The sequence below is a fragment of the Balaenoptera physalus genome (genome assembly GCF_965194825.1).
Source record: "Balaenoptera physalus genome assembly, chromosome: 3".
In the NCBI taxonomy this organism is placed as follows: Eukaryota; Metazoa; Chordata; class Mammalia; order Artiodactyla; family Balaenopteridae; genus Balaenoptera; species Balaenoptera physalus.
The window spans coordinates 117,341,319-117,361,505 of NC_138890.1; the positions used below are offsets into that span (position 1 = coordinate 117,341,319).

The window sequence follows — 20,187 nt, forward strand, 5'->3', positions numbered from 1 at the left end:
CAAATGGGGTTTGGGACCATTTCCTTATGGGTTATTTGTAAATTGGGATGGGGGAAGAGAGGATTTTTGAAAATCAAAATGGGTGATTTGGAGGAAAGGGGGTACTGTCATTTAGAGGAAAGTGGCCAGCGATGCTCCATATGTGTCTTGATAATTATTTTATCAACAAGCCTCATTAGAATATTAGGCTTCATAAGGGAGTGACCAACTCCCACCGTCTCTAGCACTGAGAGAGCCGCAAAGCCTAGTTACATAAGAATGAATGAGAAGAGAAAAGACAGGGTAAGACCAATTTGGAGGTTATTACAAAAGCAAAGGTAAAATGTCTAAATGAGGTGGTTGCTGGGAAATGGAAACATTATGCAGAGGTATTGTGCACACATATTGGCTACTGTCAGGGAGAAAAGTGAGCAGGCTATTCCCAGCACAAGGGTGCCTCACAGAGGGTCAGAGGAAAACTCAAGTTAACTCGAGTTTCTAAGCTTGGAGGAGAGGATGGTGCCATTAATATAAACAGTGGAGGTAGAAATAAATTACCTTGGAAATAACCTCAGAGGAGTTATAGGAACAGGTGGTCAAATTTAAGTAGTGTAAGAGCATCAGTTTTTCCAAGATGACTAAAAACAAGGAAAAGCCACTGTACTACTACTTTTGGGCCATTCTCTACATAGACAAGTGGTCAAACACCATTTAAAAAACAGTCTAACAAGTCTTTTTAATTTTTCCTGTACAACTGTACGTGACCCAAGAGAATTACCTATTTCAGCAGTTCCAGAACCAGTATCTTGACAACAGTGCTTTTGTCAAGATCTATGCAGACATCTCCCCCTGGTGGTCACAAGAATCCAAGATGGAAATTCACTTTTTTTTTTTTTTTTAAATTTTTTTATTTTTGGAAATTCACTTATTTTAACTTGGGCTTTTGTCTTACTTAATGTCTAATGGGCTCCTTATTCCCGCCCCTTAATTTTCTCTCTAGATCTGCTATAGTGTTTTATAATTCTATCAACAATACTATCTAGTAGTTTATTTCAGGAACATGAAATAAAAGACACTAAGTTGAGATCGTTACCCACTGCCGTGATCCACTGTGGTCTCAGGATTCCTTTGGTTTAATCATCAAAAGAATGTAGAGAATGGACTTGAGGACATGGGCAGGGGGAAGGGTAAGCTGGGACGAAGTGAGAGAGTGGCATGGACATATGTACACTACCAAACGTAAAATAGATAGCTAGTGGGAAGCAGCCGCATAGCACAGGGAGATCAGCTCGGTGCTTTGTGACCACCTAGAGGGGTGGGATGGGGAGGGTGGGAGGGAGACACAAGAGGGAGGGGATATGGGGATATATGTATACATATAGCTGATTGACTTTGTTATACAGCAGAAACTAACACAATATTGTAAAGCAATTATACTCCAGTAAAGATGTTAAAAAAAAAAAAAAAAAAAAGAATGGGGTTTGGGGCCCAACTGCCCTACTCTGGGCCCACAAATCCAGATCCAGTTTCCTCATCAGTAAAACAAGAAAACTGGACTGGATGATTATTAAAGTTGTTTCCAACTCTTCTACATTCTGTCGTTTCCAAAAGAAGCCCAAGGGAAGGTATGCCTTCAACATGTATTTTTAGCCTATGAAATAACTGTTGCTAATGACAAAGACAGTCAGTAACTGCCACAGGATGATCCTCCTTAAGACTCTTGGTTCCTCTAAAAGGAATACTGTGAAGAAGGGTGTGACTATTAGAAGGACTCTCAGAACAAAGTAGACTAGCTTTCAAGAAAATAAACATGGGTATATGGATTGCTTCAGGAAGGAACAAATCCTTCATTTGTGAGATCTACCAAACACATATATTTCTGCATTGAAAGGAGTTTTGGAAAATGTTCCCTTACCGTTCCACATATGTCTCGTCCAGATTGTTGAAGCCCATTGTTGGGCTTCTGAGTTGATTCTGCACAGACACAAGATCGTTGCTCTCCAAGGCCTGGTTTAGTAAAGCTACAGCAGACAGCATTTCCACCGCAATCAAGAGCTCCTCATGGGCCAAGTAGTTCTGTTGGAAAACATATGGCAGTATAAGATCCCCAAATCTACACAGCCCGTGTATGTGATGGGGGTTCAGAATGTACACTTCAAAGAATAAAGAAAAGTCAAAGATTGTGAGAACCCAGGACAAAGAGGGCTCCCTGGCCACCTATCTTTCATTGGCTTTAAAGAACAGGTCAATGGCTTCTGGGTTTTCCTGAGATGATCATTTTGGGCACTGGGTTAATTATAATCCTCAGTTATGATTCCACAAACATCTGCACTGCCATAGCTGATTCCTACTCGCAGCTATTATATTGGCTGCTAACAGGCTCAATCTTACCAAATAATGAAGCCAAAGATTAGATAACATTGTTACTGTCTGCAAGTGCAAGGTAAGATATTAGTATAGCTAATGATTTTCAGTTTGAACTAAGGGTAAGGAAAAGGGGAGAATTTCACCTAAAGATGATAACCCCAGAAAAGTAAATCAAAGTATTTAAGCCAAGAATATTGATTCTAATTCCAAAAAAAGTTAGTCTAAGTCACGTTTTTATAAATGGGTAGAAATTTTTAAACATACACTAAGGTCTAGATATTTGAGGAAATGTGAGGTAAATCTTAATGAAAAGCAAGTAAGGATTGGGCTTACTTAAAAAGTACATCTCAGATTACAGAACACTTTCCCCCTTCAATGTTGTCTTCCTTTTAACCATTTTATACTGACTTGGCCCAACTTCAAAAGGGTTATTTCTTCCATCATACTGAAGGAACATAGAGGGAGCATGAAAACAAATTTTTAAAAACCCTGATATCTATCTTTACATTTAGAATATTATATATTTCATATATATAATATAATGTTTATATTAAAATGCATTATAGCTGATTCTCCACAGAAATCTCTCAGCAAATTGATTTTAGACCAACAAAGCATAATTTTACGTTCCAAAGCAAATGGGAAGAAGGGTTTTTATAGGGAACGTGTAAATTTTATCCAAATACCTTACATTAACTATGAGTTTAACATATAAGGAAGGTATCAAATTACAGGTAAAGAGCAGAATGGAATCATTTGAGATTCACCACAAATATCTAAAGTGGTACACAGCCAAAAAGGTAAGGACAAATAAAGAACAAAGGGATCAATGTGCTAGAGTGTAAGTAGCCTTGGGCTTCAAAGCTAGAGAAACAGGGACAATAATATCAAGAGAACCTACGTGCAGCTTAAGGAAATAACTTATTTTTCTTTTATTACAAAATGCAGTTGACCGCTGAGCAACACCAGGGTTAGGAGCGCTGAACCTCCACGCAGTTCAAAACCTGCGTATAATTAATCCTCCATATACCTGTCCCTCTATATCTGAGGTACTGCATCCCTGGATTCAACCAACTGCGTATCATTTGGTAATATAGTACTTACTATTGAAAAATATCCACATATAAGTGGTATGCGCAGTTCATACCCCTGTTGTTTAAGGGTCAACTCTAGTATCTTTCTATTTATAGAATCATGTCTTAATAAGCAAGGATAAGAAAACAAACCTTACTACCCAAGCCCTTTAGTGACATACACTTTATTAATTTTTTTAAAATAAAGAATGCCACTTTTTTTTTTTAATTTTTATTGTTTTGGCTGCATTGGGTCTTCATTGCCACGCGTGCACTTTCTCTAGTTGCAGTGAGCGGGGGCTACCCTTTGTGCAGTGTGTGGGCTTCTCATTGCAGTGGTTTCTCTTATTGTGGAGCATGGGCTCTAGGCGCACAGGCTTCAGTAGTTGCAGCATGTGGGCTCAGTAGTTGTGGCTCATGAGCTCTAGAGTGCAGGCTCAGTAGTTGCGGCACATGGGCTTAGTTGCTCCGTGGCATGTGGGATCTTCCTGGACCAGGGATTGAACCCATGTTCAATGGGTTCCTGCATTGGCAGGTGGATTCTTAACCACTAAGCCACCAAGGAAGCCCCTACTTTTATTACTTTTTAATTCATACAAACATTTATAGAGATTTTCGTTTTTTAATTATTTTTCTTATCATAAAAAACAAGATAATGCTATATATTTCAATCTCATTTTTTCCACTTAACAGTAGGGTGTGCAATCTGTTATTAGTTAAACGTGGTTTATCTTCTATATAGATATAGAAGATATCTGTAGTATCTTCTCAGTACTATAGATAATACTGTGAAACATCCCGGTACACTTGTGAATTGCCTGTTTATGCTTTTGGCCTCCTCCTCTTTTGTTTTTTTTGGTGGAGCAGTACTGTTTTTGCTTTTCAGATTCATTGTCCTTCCATGTTTCCTTAGAATTTTAATTTTTAAATTATTTTTTACACTTAAACTTTCATACCGGCAATTTATTCTGTTATGTGTAGTGAGGTAATGTTTTCTTTCCCACATGGTTAAATACTTCTAAGGATTTCATTTTTTCCCCCATGTCTTTGAAATATTAGCTCTTTCATATATGAAATTCTTGGTGCTGCTTCTAGTACTGTTCATTCTGTTGCATTGTTTGGCTTAATCCTGTACTAGTGCATATGCTCTTATTTACTGTGACCTTATATGATTATTACTGCTTAATACTATTAGCACTGCAAGGAGCACACACTGACAAAAATCAAAGCCATGGTGCTAATGTTCTTGGTTGCAGATTTCTAGAAATGCAGATTCAGAGCTTTTTTTTCTGTATCAAAAAACATTAGATATTTAAAAATATTTCAATATAGTTATTAACTTATCCCAAGTTCTTCAAAAATCACACAGAGAATGAGAACAACTAGTTTTCAACGTGTATTTGTGTAAAGCCCTGCCTGCATTTCCCACCTATGCTCTCAGATTCTTTAAGGAGATGAAAAGCAGGAGTTAAAGAGGAAGATGGCCGTGGAATTGGTACAGGGAGGCCAATGAGACCAGGGATTGGTACAAGTTAAAGACACTACACTCCCACTCACCTTTCCTCAACAGCACTACTCATTGCTAGGACTCAGAATTAACATCTCCGTAACTGGAGTCTCCTCTGACTTACCATGGCATTCTGTTTCTGGAGGTTGAAAAGTTCGTTCTGATACATTGCACCAGCAAAGGGATAAACAGTGGGCAGCTGGGCCTCTGGTTTCTGCAGTGCAAGCAGTGTGTACTCAGGGTCACCTTCCCGAATAACAGCGTTGATGTGGTCCACTGCAGCCAGCCCTGAGGGTCAGAGTGACATTCTGTCAGAACCTGTGCCTTTCCCACTGCAGCCTGACCCAACCAGCCCATATATCCAAGGATTAGAACCTAAGTAGTTACTTTCCATGAACTCTGAAAAGCTGTAGTTGGATGGTAAGCAAAGCCTTGGAAATGGTAGCTTGTAATTGGAAGTCACTCTAATCCTTGCAGCTAGTCCCTAAAAGAACCTCAGCACTGATAGAGCTGGAGTTATGAGGTCATTCCTGCCTAGCATGACTTCCCTACAAAATCCTTCCTTTCAGGACCAGCTTTGGAACCATCTCTCCCATGAAGCCTTCACAGTGCTCCAGTTCCTGAGGACTTCACACTTTGGGAATTGCCACAGTATTTAGAGCTTGGCCATGTGCATCCTGCAGGCATTGTTCTTTATGGCTCTTTGTGTGTAAGCACTGCCTCCCCAAGGAGATTAAAGACATGTGAAGACCAGAGAAGCAAGGACTTGCCCTATGGCTCTATCCTCCCCCTGAATCAGCACCATGGGAAACCCACAGGAGGCACTCGGACACACTGCTGCTTGATATGGAATGGTTATTAGTTCTCCAAATATTCTCCAAATATGCTCTCATCTCTTGTGTTCTGTAAAGTGTGATTCTTAGGGAAAAATAATTTCAGATATGTTTTAAAAAATATTACAACCAGAATTCATATGATTATATAATTCTGTGTTAGCATGGTAGTCCCATGTGTTAGTATGGTTCTAAGAACCCTAGTGGATGCCTGAAACCATGGATAGTACCGAACCTTTTATGTACTGTTTTTTTTCTGTATATACACACCTGTGATAAAGTTTAGTTTATAAGTTAGGTAAAGTAAAAAGTTTAACAACAATAACTAATAATAAAAAGAATTATAATAATGTTAAGTGGTCTCTCGAAATATCTTTTTTTTATTGAGGTACAGTTGACTTACAATATCATATTATTTATAGGTGTACAACATAGTGATTCAATATTTTTACAGATTATATACCATACAAAGTTATTATAATATTATTAACTATAGTCCCTGTGCTGTACATTACATTCTTATGACTTCTTTATTTTATACTGGTAGTTTGTACCTCTTAATCCCCTTTACCTATTTCTCCCATCCCATCCAGCTCCCTTCTGGCAACAACTAGTTTGTTCTCTGTGTCTATGATTTTGTTTCCATTTTATTTATTCATTTGTTTTGTTTTTTACATTCCACACATACATGAAAACACATAGTATTTGTCTTTTTCAGTATGACTTATTTTACTTAGCATAAGTGGTGGACACTCCAGGTCCACCATGTTGTCACAAATGGCAAGATTTCATTCTTTTTTTTTTTTATGGCTGAGTAATATTCTATTGTATATATATACACCACATCTTTATCCACTCATTTGTTGATGGATACTTAGGTTGCTTCCATATCTTGGCTATTTAAAATAATACTACAATAACATTGGGGTATATGTATCTTTTTGAATTAGTGTTTTCATTTTCTTTGTATAAATATCCAGGAGTGCAATTGTGTAGGTTCCATTTTTAATTCTTTGAGGAAACTCCATATTGTTTTCCATAGCAGCTGTGCCAATTTATATTTACCAACAGTGCACAGGGTTCCCTTTTCTCCACATCCTCACCACAATTTGTTATTTCTTGTTTTTTGATGATAGCCATTCTGACAGATGTGAGTTGATCCCTGATCATGGTTTTGATCTGCATTTCCCTTTTCATTAGTAACGTTGAGTATCTTTTCATGTACCTGTTGGTATCTGTATGTCTTCTCTGAAAAGATGCCTATTCAGGTCCTCTGCCCATTTTTAAATTAGATTGTTGTTTTTTGAGACTGAGTTGTATGAGTTCGTTATGTATTTTGGTATTATCCTCTTACTGGTCATATCATTTGCAACTATATTCTCCCATTCGGTAGAATGCCATTTCGTTTTGTTAATGGTTTCCCTTCCTGTGCCAAAGCTTTTAGTTTGATATGGTTCCATTTGTTTATTTTTGCTTTTGTTTCCCCTGTCTCAGGGGATAGATCCAAAAAAATATTGCTAAGACCAATATCAAAGAGCATACTGCCTATGTTTTCTTCTAGAAGTTTCATGGTTTCAGGTCTTACATTTAAGTTTTAATCAATTTTGAATTTATTTTTGTATAAGGCATGAGAAAATGGCCTGGTTTCATCCTTTGACATGTAGCTGTCCAGTTTTCCCAACACCACTGTCTTTCTCTGTTGTATATTCTTGCCTCGTTTGTCATAGATTAATTGACCGTATGTATATGGGTTTATTTCTGGGTTCTCTATTCTGTCCCATTGATCTGTGTGTCTGTTTTTGTGTCAATACCATACTGTTTTGATTATTATAGTAGTAGAGTTTGAAGCCAGGGAGGATGACACAGCTTTGTTGTTTTTCTCAAGATTGCTTTGGCAATTTGGGGTCTTTTGTAGGTCCATACAAACTTTAGTATTATTTTTCCTAGTTCAGTGAAAAATGCCACGGGTATTCTGATAGGGATTGCATTGAATCTGTAGATTGCTTTGGGTAGAATGGACATTTTAACAATATTAATTCTTCCAATTCATGAAAATGAAATATATTCCCATTTATTTGTGCATTATTTCTTTCATTAATGTCTTCTAGTTTACAGAGTACAGGTCTTTCACCTCCTTGGTTCAACTTATTCCTAGGTATTAGATTTTTTTGATACAACTGTAAATTGTTTTCTTGTTTTCTCTTTCTGATGGTTCATTATTAGTGCATAGAAATGCAACAGATTCTGTATATTAATGTTGTATCCTGCAACTTTACTGAATTCATGTATTAGTTCTAATGGTTTTTTGGTGGAGTCTTTAGAGTATTATATATGCAGAATCATTTCACCTGCAAATAGTGACAGTTTTACTTCTTCCCTTCCAATTTGGATGCCTTTTATTTCTTTTTCTTATCTGGTGTTGTGGCTAGGGCTTCCAATACCAATGTTGAATAAAAGTGGTGAGATGGGCATCCTTGTCTCATTCCTGATCTTAGAGGAAAAGCTTTCAGCTTTTCGCCACTGAGTATGATGTTAGCTGTGGGTTTGTCGTAAATGGCCTTTATTAGGTTGAGGTATGTTCCCTCCCCACCCATTTTGTTGAGAGATTTTGTCAAATGCTTTTTCTGCATATCATCATGTGATTTTTAGCCTTCATTTTGTTAATATGGTATATCATGTTGATCGGTTTGTGCATATTGAACCATCCTCACATCCCTGGAATAAACTCCACTTGATCATCATATATGATCCTTTTAATGTACTGATGAATTCAGTTTGCCAATATTTTGTTGAGGGTTTTTGCATCTATGTTCATCAGGAATACTGACCTGTAATCTCTTTTTTTGCGGTGTCTTTGTCAGGTTTTGGTATCAGAGTAATGCTGCCCTCATAGAATGAATTTGTAGTGTTTCCTCCTCTTCAGTTTTTTGGACTAATTTGAGAAGGACAGGTATTAACTCTTCTTTAAATGTTCAGTAGAATTCACCTGTGAAGCTGTCTGATCCTGGACTTTTGTTTGTTTGGAGTTTTTGTTTTTGTTTTTTTTTTAATTACTGACTCAATTGCATTACTAGTGATCAGTCTGTTCAGATTTTCTTTTTCTTCCTAATTCAGTCTTGGAAGATTTTATGTTTCTAGGAATTTATACATTTCTTCTGGGTTGTCCACTTTGGCTTATAATTCTTTGTAGTATTCTCTTATGATTCTTTGTATATCTGTAATATTAGTTGTAACTTCTCTTTTACTTCTAATTTTATTGATTTGGGTCTTCTTTTTTTCTTGATTGAGTCTAAGGGTTTATTAATTTTGTTTATCTTTTGAAAAAAACAGTTCTTAGTTTCACTGATCTTTTCTACTGGGTTCTTTTTGTTTTGTTTTGGTCTCTATTTCATTTATTTCTACTCCGATCGTTGTTATTTCTTTCCTTCTACTAACTTTGGGCTTTGTTTATTCTTCTTTTTCTAATTCCTTTAGGTGTAAACTTAGGTTGTTAATTTGAGATTTTTCTCCTTTCTTGAAATAGGCCTGTATTCCTATATACTTCCCTCTTAGATCTGCTTTTGCTATGACCCATAATTTTGGCAAGTTGTATTTCTATTTTCATTCATCTCAAGCTATTTTTTGATTTCCTTACTTACCCATTGGTTTTTTTAGTAGCATGTTGTTTAGTCTCCACATGTTTGTGTTTTTTCCAGTTTTCTTCCTGGAATTGATTTCTAGTTTTATACCATTACGGTAAGAAAAGATGCTTGATATAATTTCTATCCTCTTAAATTTGCTGAGACTTGCTTTGTGGCCTAGCATGTGATCTGTCCTGGAGAATGTTTCCTGGGCACTTGAAAAGAATGCATATTCTGGAGTTTTGGGATAGAATGTTCTGTAGGTATCTATTAAGTCCATCTGGTCTAATGAGTCATTTAAGGCCACTGTTTCCTTATTGATTTTTGGTCTAGATGTTCTGTCCATTGATGTATGTAGGGTGTTAAAGTTTCCTACTATTATTGTATTATTGTCAATTTCTCTCTTTATGTCTGTTAATATTTGCTTTATATATTTAGATGCTCCTATGTTAGATGTATATATGTTTAAATATTACATCCTCCTCTTGGATTGACCTCTTTATCATTATGTAACGTCCTTCCTTATCTCTTGTTATAATTTTTGTTTTAAAGTCTATTTTGTTTTACATTTGGCAGGGTATATATGTACATGCCACTCTCTCACTTTGTCCCAGATTACCCTTCCCCCTCCCTGTGTGGATAGGGAGGGTGGGAGGGAGGGAGACAAAAAAGGGAAGAGATATGGGGATATGTGTACATGTATAGCTGATACACTTTGCTATAAAGCAGAAACTAACAGACCAGTGTAAAGCAATTATACTCCAATAAAGATGTAAAATAAATAAATAAAGTCTATTTTGTCTGATATGTGTATTGCTACCCCTGCTTTTTTTTCCATTTCCATTTGCATGGAGTATCTTTTTCCTACCCTTCACCTACAGTCTCTGTTGTCTTTATCTCTGAAGTGAGTCTCTTGTAGGCAGCAAAGAGATGGGGATTTTTTTTTTTAAATCAATTCAGCCACCTTATGTCTTTTGATTGGGGCATTTAGTTCATTTACATTTAAAGTGATTATAGATAGGTATGTACTTATTGCCATTTTGTTATTTGTTTTCTGGTGGTTTTTGTAGTTCTTCTCTATTCTTTTCTTTTAAACTCTGTGGTTTGATGATTTTGTTTAGTGTTATGTTTGGGTTCCTTTTTCTTCTTTATCTTTTTTTTTTTTTGGTTTGTGGTTACTATGAAGTTTATATACATACATATATATAGATCTCAACGTATCTCTAGCTCTAGTCATTTAAATTCAAATACATTGTAAAAGGTCTACATGTTTTACTCCCCCTCCACATTTTGTTTTTGAGGTCATATTTTACATCTTTTTGTGTATCCTTTAATAACTTATTGTAGTTATAGTTGATTTTATGACTTTTGCCTTTTAACCCTCAACTAGCTTTTTAAGTGGTTGATCCACTGCCTTTACCACATACAGTTGTCCCTTGGTATACATGGGAGAAGGTTCCAGGGCCTGCCGTGGATACAGAAATCTGCAGACACTCAAGTCCCATAGTCAGCCCTCTGTATCCACAGTTCCACATCTGTGCATTCAACCAACCTCAGATCATGTAGTACTGAATGTACTTATTGAAAAAAAAATTCATGTATAAGTGGACCCACACAGTTTAAACCTGTTTTGTTCAAGGGTCAAATGTATTTGCCTTTACTAGTGAGATTTTTCCCTTCATGTATTTTCTTATTTCTTGTTATTGCCTTTTTTTGGTTTTGTTTTTGCTGGGTTTTTTGTTTGGTTTTGTTTTTTGTTTGTTTTGTTAAAGAAGATCCTTTAACATTTCTTGTGAGTTTAGTGGTGATGACCTCTTTTGGTTTTTGCTTATTGGGGAAATTCTTTCTCTCTCCTTCAGTTCTGAAGGATAACTTTGCCTGGTACAGTATTCTTGGTTGTAGGTTTTGTTTGTTTTGTTTTTGTTTATGTTTTTCCTTTCAGCAGTTTAAATATATCATGCAACTCCATTCTGGCCTGCAAAGTTTCTGCTGACGTATCAGGTGATAGCCTCATGGGGGTTCCCTCAAATGTGACTCTTTGTTTTCCCTTGTTGCCTTTAAAATTCTCTATCTTTAAATTTTGCCATTTTAATTATGACATGTTTTGGTGTGGATCTCTTTGGGTTCATTTTTTTGGGACTCTCTGTGCTTCTTGGACCTGGATATGTTTCTTTTCCCAGGTTATGGAAGTTTTCAGCCATTATTTCATCAAACACATTGCCTCTTTCTTTCTCTTCTTCTAAACCCCTATAATGCTAATGTTAGTACACTTGATGTTGTCCCAAAGGTCCCCTAAAAGATTCCTATTTTTAAAAATTTTGTCTTATGGATTTCTGATTGGGTGATTTCCACTATTCTGTCTTCCAGGATGCTTATGTGTTCTTCTGTATCACATAATCTGCTGTTGATTCCCTTTAATTTATTTTTCATTTCAGTAATTATATTCTTCAGCTTTGATTGGTTCTTTTTATATTTTCTAATTCTTTGTTGAAGCTTCACTGTGTTCCTCTATTTTTCTCCAAAGTTCAGTGAGCATTTTAATGACTGTTACTTTGAACTGTTTATCATAAAAGTTACTTATGTCCACTTCATTAGGGTTCTCCCACCCCTGGAGGTTTTACCTTGTTCTTTCATTTGGAACATTTTCCTCATTTTCTTTGACTTTCTGTGTTTGTCTCTATGAATTAGGCAAAACAGGTATCTCTCCTGGTCTTCAAGGTGTGCCCTTATGTAGGAGTGCTCCTATGCAGTCTGTATATGTTGAAGCCAGAGTTAGATTAGGGGGCATGCTGGTGCAGCCTTGGTAGGCTGGACAGAGCACCAGGCACTTTTCAATATGCTGTTTCTGTGCTGGCACTCAGAGCGAGTAAGTATGTGCATGAACCCTTTAAGAGGGCGTCTGGGTTTCCAACAGCCCTCTGGCTCTCCTGGTAGTAAGCCCCACTGGTTTTCAAAAAGCAGATAAGTAGGCTCATCTTCCCGGTGCTGGTCCCCAAGGCTGGAGTGCCCAATGTGGGGCTTGAAGCCCTTGCTCATTAGGGAGGACCTCCATGTTTGTGACCTTCCTTTCCATCTGTGGGTCACACACTGGGGGTATGGGTATGGACTAGATCACTTCTCTTTCCCTCCTCCTTGTCTTGATGTGGTTTTCCCCTTATATCCTTTTTAAAAAATTTTTATTATATTGAACTATAATTGACTTACAATGTTGGGTTAGTTTCTGCTGTACAGCAAAGTGATTCAGTTATATATCTATGTATCTATGTATACATACATATATATATATTCTTTTTCATATTCTTTTCCATTATGGTTTATTACAGGATACTGAATATAGTTCCCTGTGTTATACAGTCGGACCTTGTTGTTTATCCATTTTTCCTTTATATCCTTAATTTTATAAGAACTGTTCTGCTAGTCCTCAGGTCATTCTCAGAGAGAGTTGTTCTATATGTTGTTGTAGTCTTGGTGTGTCCTTGGCAGGAAGTGAGCTCAGGGCCTTCCTAATCCACCATCTTGATCCTGCCTACTCAAAATGTTTTATTGTACAAATTTAATGCCTTTTCCATCTTAACTAAGCACTTATCATACACAGTGGCCTTAACTTTTACAGTTGAAGGTCCACCAGCAAAATTAGCACAGATTTTTTTCCTTCTTCACAATGTCACAGAAGATTCGTTCTTACTGTAGATCTTAGCAACTTCACCATACAATTTTTTTCTTTCTTTATTAAGTCGAGAACTTTCACCTTTTCACTTAAAGAAAGCACTTTACAGCTTCTCTTTGGCATATCTGAATTGCTAGCACCACTACTCTTGAGCTTTTGGACCATTATTAAGTAAAATAAGGGTGACTTGAACACAAGCACTACGGTACCAGACAATCTGGTAACTGAGATGGCTACTAAGTGACCAAAGGGCAGGATATACTGGACAAAGTGATGATTCACATGCCAGGTGGAATGGTGCAAGATTTCATCATGCTACTCAGAACAGCATGTAATTTAAAAGTTATGAATTATTTCTGGAATTCTCCATTTAATATTTTCACACCTCAGTTTACTACAGGTAACTGAAATTGCAAAAAAAGAAACTGTGGATAAGGGGGGGGACTACCGTATCATTCAACCTTAAAAAAAAAAAAAAAAAAAAAGGCCCTGATCACAGAAATGCCTTGGCTTACATCATCTGATCCAACCAGAAGCTCTGTGACGTCTCTACCAGTTATAATGTTCAGATTATAAAGACCCAAATTTTAGTGACCAAATGCAGGGTGATTGGAACAGTAAATTCACCATAGTTTCCAGAAAACAGAAATGGAATTGCTGACCAAATAGAAGAATGAGTGATGAACTCTGCCACCAGGCAATAGCAAACTGGACAGAACCAGCAGGACTTTGCCCTATAAAGAAGGCTTCAGGGTAGTAGAAATAACACAGACCGATACATTTGTAGATCTTTTCAAGGATTAGTCTGTCTCCCTAATACATGACTAGATTACAGCTAAGATTATTCTAACCCTTTTTAACAGATGACAATTTATCTTCTTTAACTATATTCACAAGGAGCTATGCTCAATAACTTATCTACTGAGACACATCATTCAATAGCAGGAAATACAACTAATGCAACCTTTCATGCCACACCCCAGAAAATTTACACTTTTAGAATAAGTTAGAATAAGATCTTAAGAACCCAAACACTTTTTTCTATTCTTAGAACTAGTATAATAAATGAAAGAATTCCAGAAAGGAAGGTCAGCAGTTGTTTGTCGTGTTTGCTGCTCTGTTAAAGCTATCCAAGGCCTTGCAGTTGTGTCTCTGATTACTCTGAATAGGATCTTGCTTCACCTTTGAAAACTCTATTATATGAGTTTGGAAAACTGGATGGTAAAATATCACGAGAAAAATTATATCCTTTAAAACACTCTTAAGGAACCATTTCTTCTAAAAAAATAAAGTAAGCTTAACCACTCTTTTACACTCTGCATTTAACAAAATTTCAAGCCCTAATCTTAACAGAATATATGTAATGAATGAAATGCATGTACCAAACCCCAAAGTTAAATGATTGCAGTTCAAACAAACCTGAAGCCCCTGACAACAGATTTCATGATATTACCATTGAAGTTTTCACTTCTGCCATTACCATGGCTGCTACAAGTGTAGACACCTTAACATTTTAATATAATAAGCTCTATGGTTGGGGAAAAGCTTGTCAAGTAGTTACACTGACATATTTTAAAGCATACAATTTCTCGTTGTCATGTCACTGGCTAAAGTATGCTTTAGAGGATTTTTTTCAAGACTATTTTTAGTACTACTGGACCATAAATTTTCCAATGGGGAGAGATCAAAACCTTCAGTATAATCATGTTCTAAGCATGTAAAGCCATTAAACACTGCAATGCCCTTCATAATTTTAGCTGGTTATGCATTAGGGCAGATCATCTCATGACTCTTACTTAAAAGTGGAAGAAAAAGGTATAGTCTATTTGGCATCAAATTTGTGGTCAGGAAATTATGTCATTTAGTAGAGTATTGAAACAGTTATATAAGGCATTTTATTTAACATGAAAAAGAAATCTATTTTAGTGGTTATAAACATTTCAAAAACAAAGGCTGGCACAAAGCTATGGAACCATTTCCCCACTAAGCTTATGAACCTCAGAGGTATTGCTGGCAATATTAGTTTCTTCCTGTAATTCATTTCTGCCAAGCATAATGAAATTCTCACTTTTCAGACAGAGCAGAAAGAGAAACTTGAAACTGTGCTTCATGTATCATCACCAACATGTTCAAAATTTAATAAGAATAAAAGAATAGGAACACACATCTCAAAACGTCACGGTGTTCCCTTAAAAAAATGTTATCCTAGCGCTCTCCACAGTCGTAAATGGAGGTAAATTCTCAAACCCACTCAGTTGTTAACTCCTAGACCTTTCTATCAATTTTCTCTGGGCCTCCTTGATCACTGTTTGAAGCCTTTAAAATATGTCTCTACCAGCAACTTAGGAGTGAACTCCTGGGTAACACCTATAGGTGTGCGTTTCCTTGAAGGTGGTAAGAGCCATAAAGCTCATTCAAAGCTCATCTAGGAGGTTACGATGAGGGTTTAGGACTACTGGAATTAGTGGACACCCCAAATTTAAACTTGGCAGACGGTTCATATGTTTTATTAAATTACATGGGCTAACTGGTCTTTGATGTATTTGTTTTTTGGGTATATATGGGTTATTTAGGTTGACCTAGGGGACATAAATGCCAAAGAGAATTCCTTACTGCCTCAAGTAAAAATACATTTTATTAGAGAGAGGAAAAAGACTAATAAAGAAATTAATGTATCTAAACTTGCATATACTTATTTTAATTACCCAAGTTTTCTGTTCTTTATAGTCACACAACTAGGTACCAAGGAGAATTGTCCTGTGTGACTCCATAGAGTCTCAGGGATGTGGGATTCAAACCTGCCATCATGTGATTTATAGGCCTGTCAAGTCTTATTCACTTGCACCAAAGCTACAAAAGTGGTAAGAAAACAATTCTTACAAACTACAGACTAATGATTGGGAAGTAATAAAGAGCAGAGGTGTCAATAATAGCTTTTACGGTTCCAATAGAATGCCATACCATAATCATGGGCAAGGAATGACAATCTTTAACTCATAATCTTTACTAAATAACCTTTAAGATTAGCCCAATAAGGGACAGGTTCAAAATATGACATACGTTGTACCTATGATGAAACAGGAAGGTACAGTCAAACTAGCTTCAAGATGCTTGAGATACTTTGCATGGACTGTGGACAAGACAGCCAGAAAAGCTCCATGGAAAACTGGCAGATGCTACACCAGAATTAAGAGCAACACTGACTTTTAGTGGATTTTTCATCATATCAGGCACTTTTACAAGGATACAAGTTAAGAGTTTTGCTGAGATTTGGATAAAGAAAATTTGCATCTTCTAGAAGTATCCATTTCCTTCATATGATCCATTACTCACTGTTGACTTTATTTATATGGCCTTGGATTTCTGCTTGTGTCAGCAATTCTTCATATGCATCTCTTTCTTCTTCTGAAATACAGTTATTCTGCAAAACAAAGGCTTCATTGATTCCTGAAGTTAAATGTTTCCAAAGCTCGATATTCAAAAGTAAAAACTTAAAGAGTGCTAAAAACCATTTGCTAATATTCATGTGAACTCAATACAAGCATTTAAGAGTGCCTGATCTGTGCAGGGTACTAGGGTTAGCTATGCCGGCAAGGGTTACAAAGATGAACAACAGACCCAGTGACTCTCTGTAAAAGCCTAATTGTCTAATGTGCAAAACATTAGGTTGGACCACTTGATATTGCCATTTTTTTGTAGATCAAAACCAGATGATTATTGGCAATTTCATCTGATTCAGTCTAACAAAATCAAGAACACAAATAACAAATATACACAGCAGAACAAAATATATTCTAGGGAAGTACATACTTGGTTGGAAAGAAAATTTTAAGAAGAGACAACAGTTGAGGAGGGCCTGAAGGAAGAGAGTAATATTCAAGGCGGAGAGGAGAGAGCAGGATGTAGACAACAGGATTTGGTCACAAAGGTGGGAAAGCTTGGCATGCCGGGCTATAGCACAGAGTATGTGGCCAGGGTTAGCCAAAAAGATGGGGAGGTAGGTTGGGAATCCTGGAGCCTTTTAAGGCCAACAGAAGGACGTGTACCTGCAGTAGGGAATCAGGGGAGGTTTCTGGTGGGATGACATCAGATCTGTAGGTAAAGATTAATTTTGCAACCTTAGCTCTGAGAGGGGTTGGCCTGGAGAATGACAGGAAGCAGGGGGACCCATGGGGAAGATGCTGAGACAGCCCTGAGACAAAGTCAGGAGGGGCAGGGCCGAGGCAAGAGAGGTGAAATTAGAAGGCAGGTGAGGGAGGTCAGCCTGTCAAGAAAAGGTAGCAGAAGACAGTGATGGATGGGACATGGGGGACATAAAAAGAGTTCTGAAACAATGTGGGAGTCATTCCAAAGGGAAGTCAGCAAGAGGCATGCATAGGAGAAGGGCAGGGTGAAGATGAGTACCCTTCCAATGTGGTGGGGAGCAAAGCCAGTGGGACACAGAGATGAAGGCATCTGGAGGAGCTTCAGTGGGGCCTGGTAGCAAGCTGACGGCTGATTTCTTCAACAAGTGGATGAGCTCAATGGAGGAAGAACAGAGAGAGGAGTGATTCAATGACAGACTTGGAAGAATCCCTATATTTGGAGGGAGGAATAGGCAGAGACATTAAAAGATGCAGAAGAGAACCACAAGCATAGAAGGCAGGGGGGCAGGCAATCTAAGGCAGGCGGGGCAGCGTGAGGCAAGTGTGCCAATGCTGGCAGAAGCCACCCACTGAGAAAAGGTTAGGATAAACGGGTTACTTTGGGTAACAGAGCTGAAGCTGATATGGCAAGAGTTGAAGGAGAGGAAAGTTGGCGAGGAAGTGGAATCTCGGAGTGCAAAGTTTTTTTTTTTTTTTAATAAATTTATTTATTTAATTATTATTATTTTTTATTTTTGGCTGCGTTGGGTCTTCGTTGCTGCGTGGGCTTTCTCTAGTTGCGGCGAGCGGGGGCTACTCTTCGCTGCTGTGCACGTGCTTCTCATTGCGGTGGCTTCTCTTGTTGCAGAGCACGGGCTCTAGAGCGCAGGCTCAGTAGTTGTGGCACACGGGCTTAGTTGCTCTGTGGCATGTGGGATCTTCCCAGACCAGGGCTCGAACCCATGTCCCCTGCATTGGCAGACTGATTCTTAACCACTGCGCCACCAGGGAAGCCCCAAAGTTTTTAATAAGACAGGAGGTGAGATATATGAAGTGAGGATCAGGAGCCGGCTGCCTTGTCGAGGAGAGAAACCACTTCCTCAAATATGAGGGGAAACTATGGGGAAAATATGAGGAAAGTGGATTCAAAAACATCTTCTCTAAACTTCACCACACCCAATTATTAGCCTCTAGTAATAAATCTGAAGGTAAGTCGGCTAATACAAGGTTGGTGATACCCAACAAGGGAAGATCTTTATCTGCTGCTTCTACACCTTCTAGGTAAGTTTTCAACATCACCTTCTATCCTTGTGACCTGTAATATTCATCATAAAAAGAAACCTGGGCTTCCCTGGTGGCGCAGTGGTTGAGAGTCTGCCTGCCAGTGCAGGGGACACGGGTTCGAGCCCTGGTCTGGGAGGATCCCACATGCCGCGGAGCAACTGGGTCCGTGAGCCACAATTACTGAGCCTGCGCGTCTGGAGCCTGTGCTCCGCAACGGGAGAGGCTGCGATAATGAGAGGCCCGCGCACCGCGATGAGGAGTGGCCCCCGCTTGCTGCAACTGGAGAAAGCCCTCGCACAGAAACGAAGACCCAACACAGCCATAAATAGATAAATAAGTAAATAAATAAAACCCAAAAGTTAAAAAAAAAAAAAGGATTAAAAAAAAAAAGAAACCTAATTTCCTTATGGAGTGCATGGTCTTCTTTAACCCTTACATTTCACCCAAACCAATGGCCTGTGGCTAGAGAGACCACAGCCAGCGAATTTAAAAATATCCCTTGCTGGGAGTTCCCTGCTGGCACAGTGGTTAAGAATCCACCTGCCAATGCAGGGGACATGGGTTTGATCCCTGGTCTGGGAAGACCCCACATGCTGCGGAGATACTGAGCCCGTGTGCCGCAACTACTGAGTCCGTGTGCCACAACTACTGAAGCCCACGTGCTCTAGGGCCCGCATGCTGCAACTACTGAGCTCGTGTGCTGCTACTACTGAAGCCCACGCTCCGCAACAAGAGAAGCCACTGCAATGAGAAGCCCGCGCACCGCAACAAAGAGTAGCCCCCACTTGTCACAACTGGAGAAAGCCCGCGTGCAGCAACGAAGACCCAACGCAGCCAAAAATAAATAAAATTAAAAAAATAAAATCCCTTGTAACATTACAGCTTTTTCAAACTAGCAATGCATAACTATGCTTATTACTGTATTGATCACTCAGAATCTCACTGAATACCTTCAGCCTTGCATTTTCCTCTTTTCTCTTCTTGGCCTCCCAGAGTTCCTTCTGATATTCCTGTGCAAGGTTGTCATCCACTAAAGTCAAAACTGCATTTGGGTTTCTTAGTGTTATAATGGTCTGCTCGGTTATTCCTTTCTCAATAGCTTCATTAATGGCTATAACTGCAGCATGCACTGCAAAGTAAAGAGAAAAAAAGAACTTTATCAACAAAAGACAATATGGGCAGGTGTACTGGCCCTGCAGAACTTAAGCAGTTTTATTTTCTTTCTTGGGGTTCAATAAAGCATTCAACAAAGAGACCTCAGACACATCACAAAGCATCCCTCTGACAACCTCCCCACCTGCCCATCTATCTTGGGTCCTGTCTTGGTGTCTGTTATGTAAGGCCTATTCATTTATTTGACTTGCACTGAACGTCTAAAATGAATCAAGTACTATGGGGTTGACACGGAAAGACTCACAGCAGTGAGTACCCTGCCACTAAAATTTAAGGACATAGCAGAGAAACGTTTTGGAGAATGAAGACATTTCTGTAACGTCTTAAATCACATTACACAGGTGGATGTCTAGAGTCCAAAGTTAATTACTTGGTTATGTTCTGATGTGCTCAAATTAACCATCTATAATACATATAATAAAATATATTATAATATATTCTAAATATTATGCTTATAATATCTTCTAAATATCCTATTTCTTATAACCAAAATCTTATAACCAAAATCAAGAATAGGTAAGTCTCAAGTCATTGGCAAGTTTGAATTTTAAGTAGACTTA

At 38.1% G+C, this 20,187-nt stretch overlaps 1 protein-coding gene across 2 annotated transcripts in view; it reads right to left on the reverse strand.

Annotated features, from left to right (window-relative positions):
- Nucleotides 1-20,187, reverse strand: part of IQGAP2 (IQ motif containing GTPase activating protein 2) — a 284,130-nt gene that overhangs the window by 95,270 nt on the left and 168,673 nt on the right. For both annotated transcript variants that reach the window (XM_082457089.1, XM_082457090.1), the window contains exons 8-11: nucleotides 19,405-19,583; nucleotides 16,380-16,467; nucleotides 5,051-5,214; nucleotides 1,895-2,055 (exon numbers count right to left, since the gene is read on the reverse strand). In XM_082457089.1, coding sequence (XP_082313215.1) covers nucleotides 1,895-2,055; nucleotides 5,051-5,214; nucleotides 16,380-16,467; nucleotides 19,405-19,583 — 592 coding nt within the window. The remainder of the gene's footprint in view (nucleotides 1-1,894; nucleotides 2,056-5,050; nucleotides 5,215-16,379; nucleotides 16,468-19,404; nucleotides 19,584-20,187) is intronic.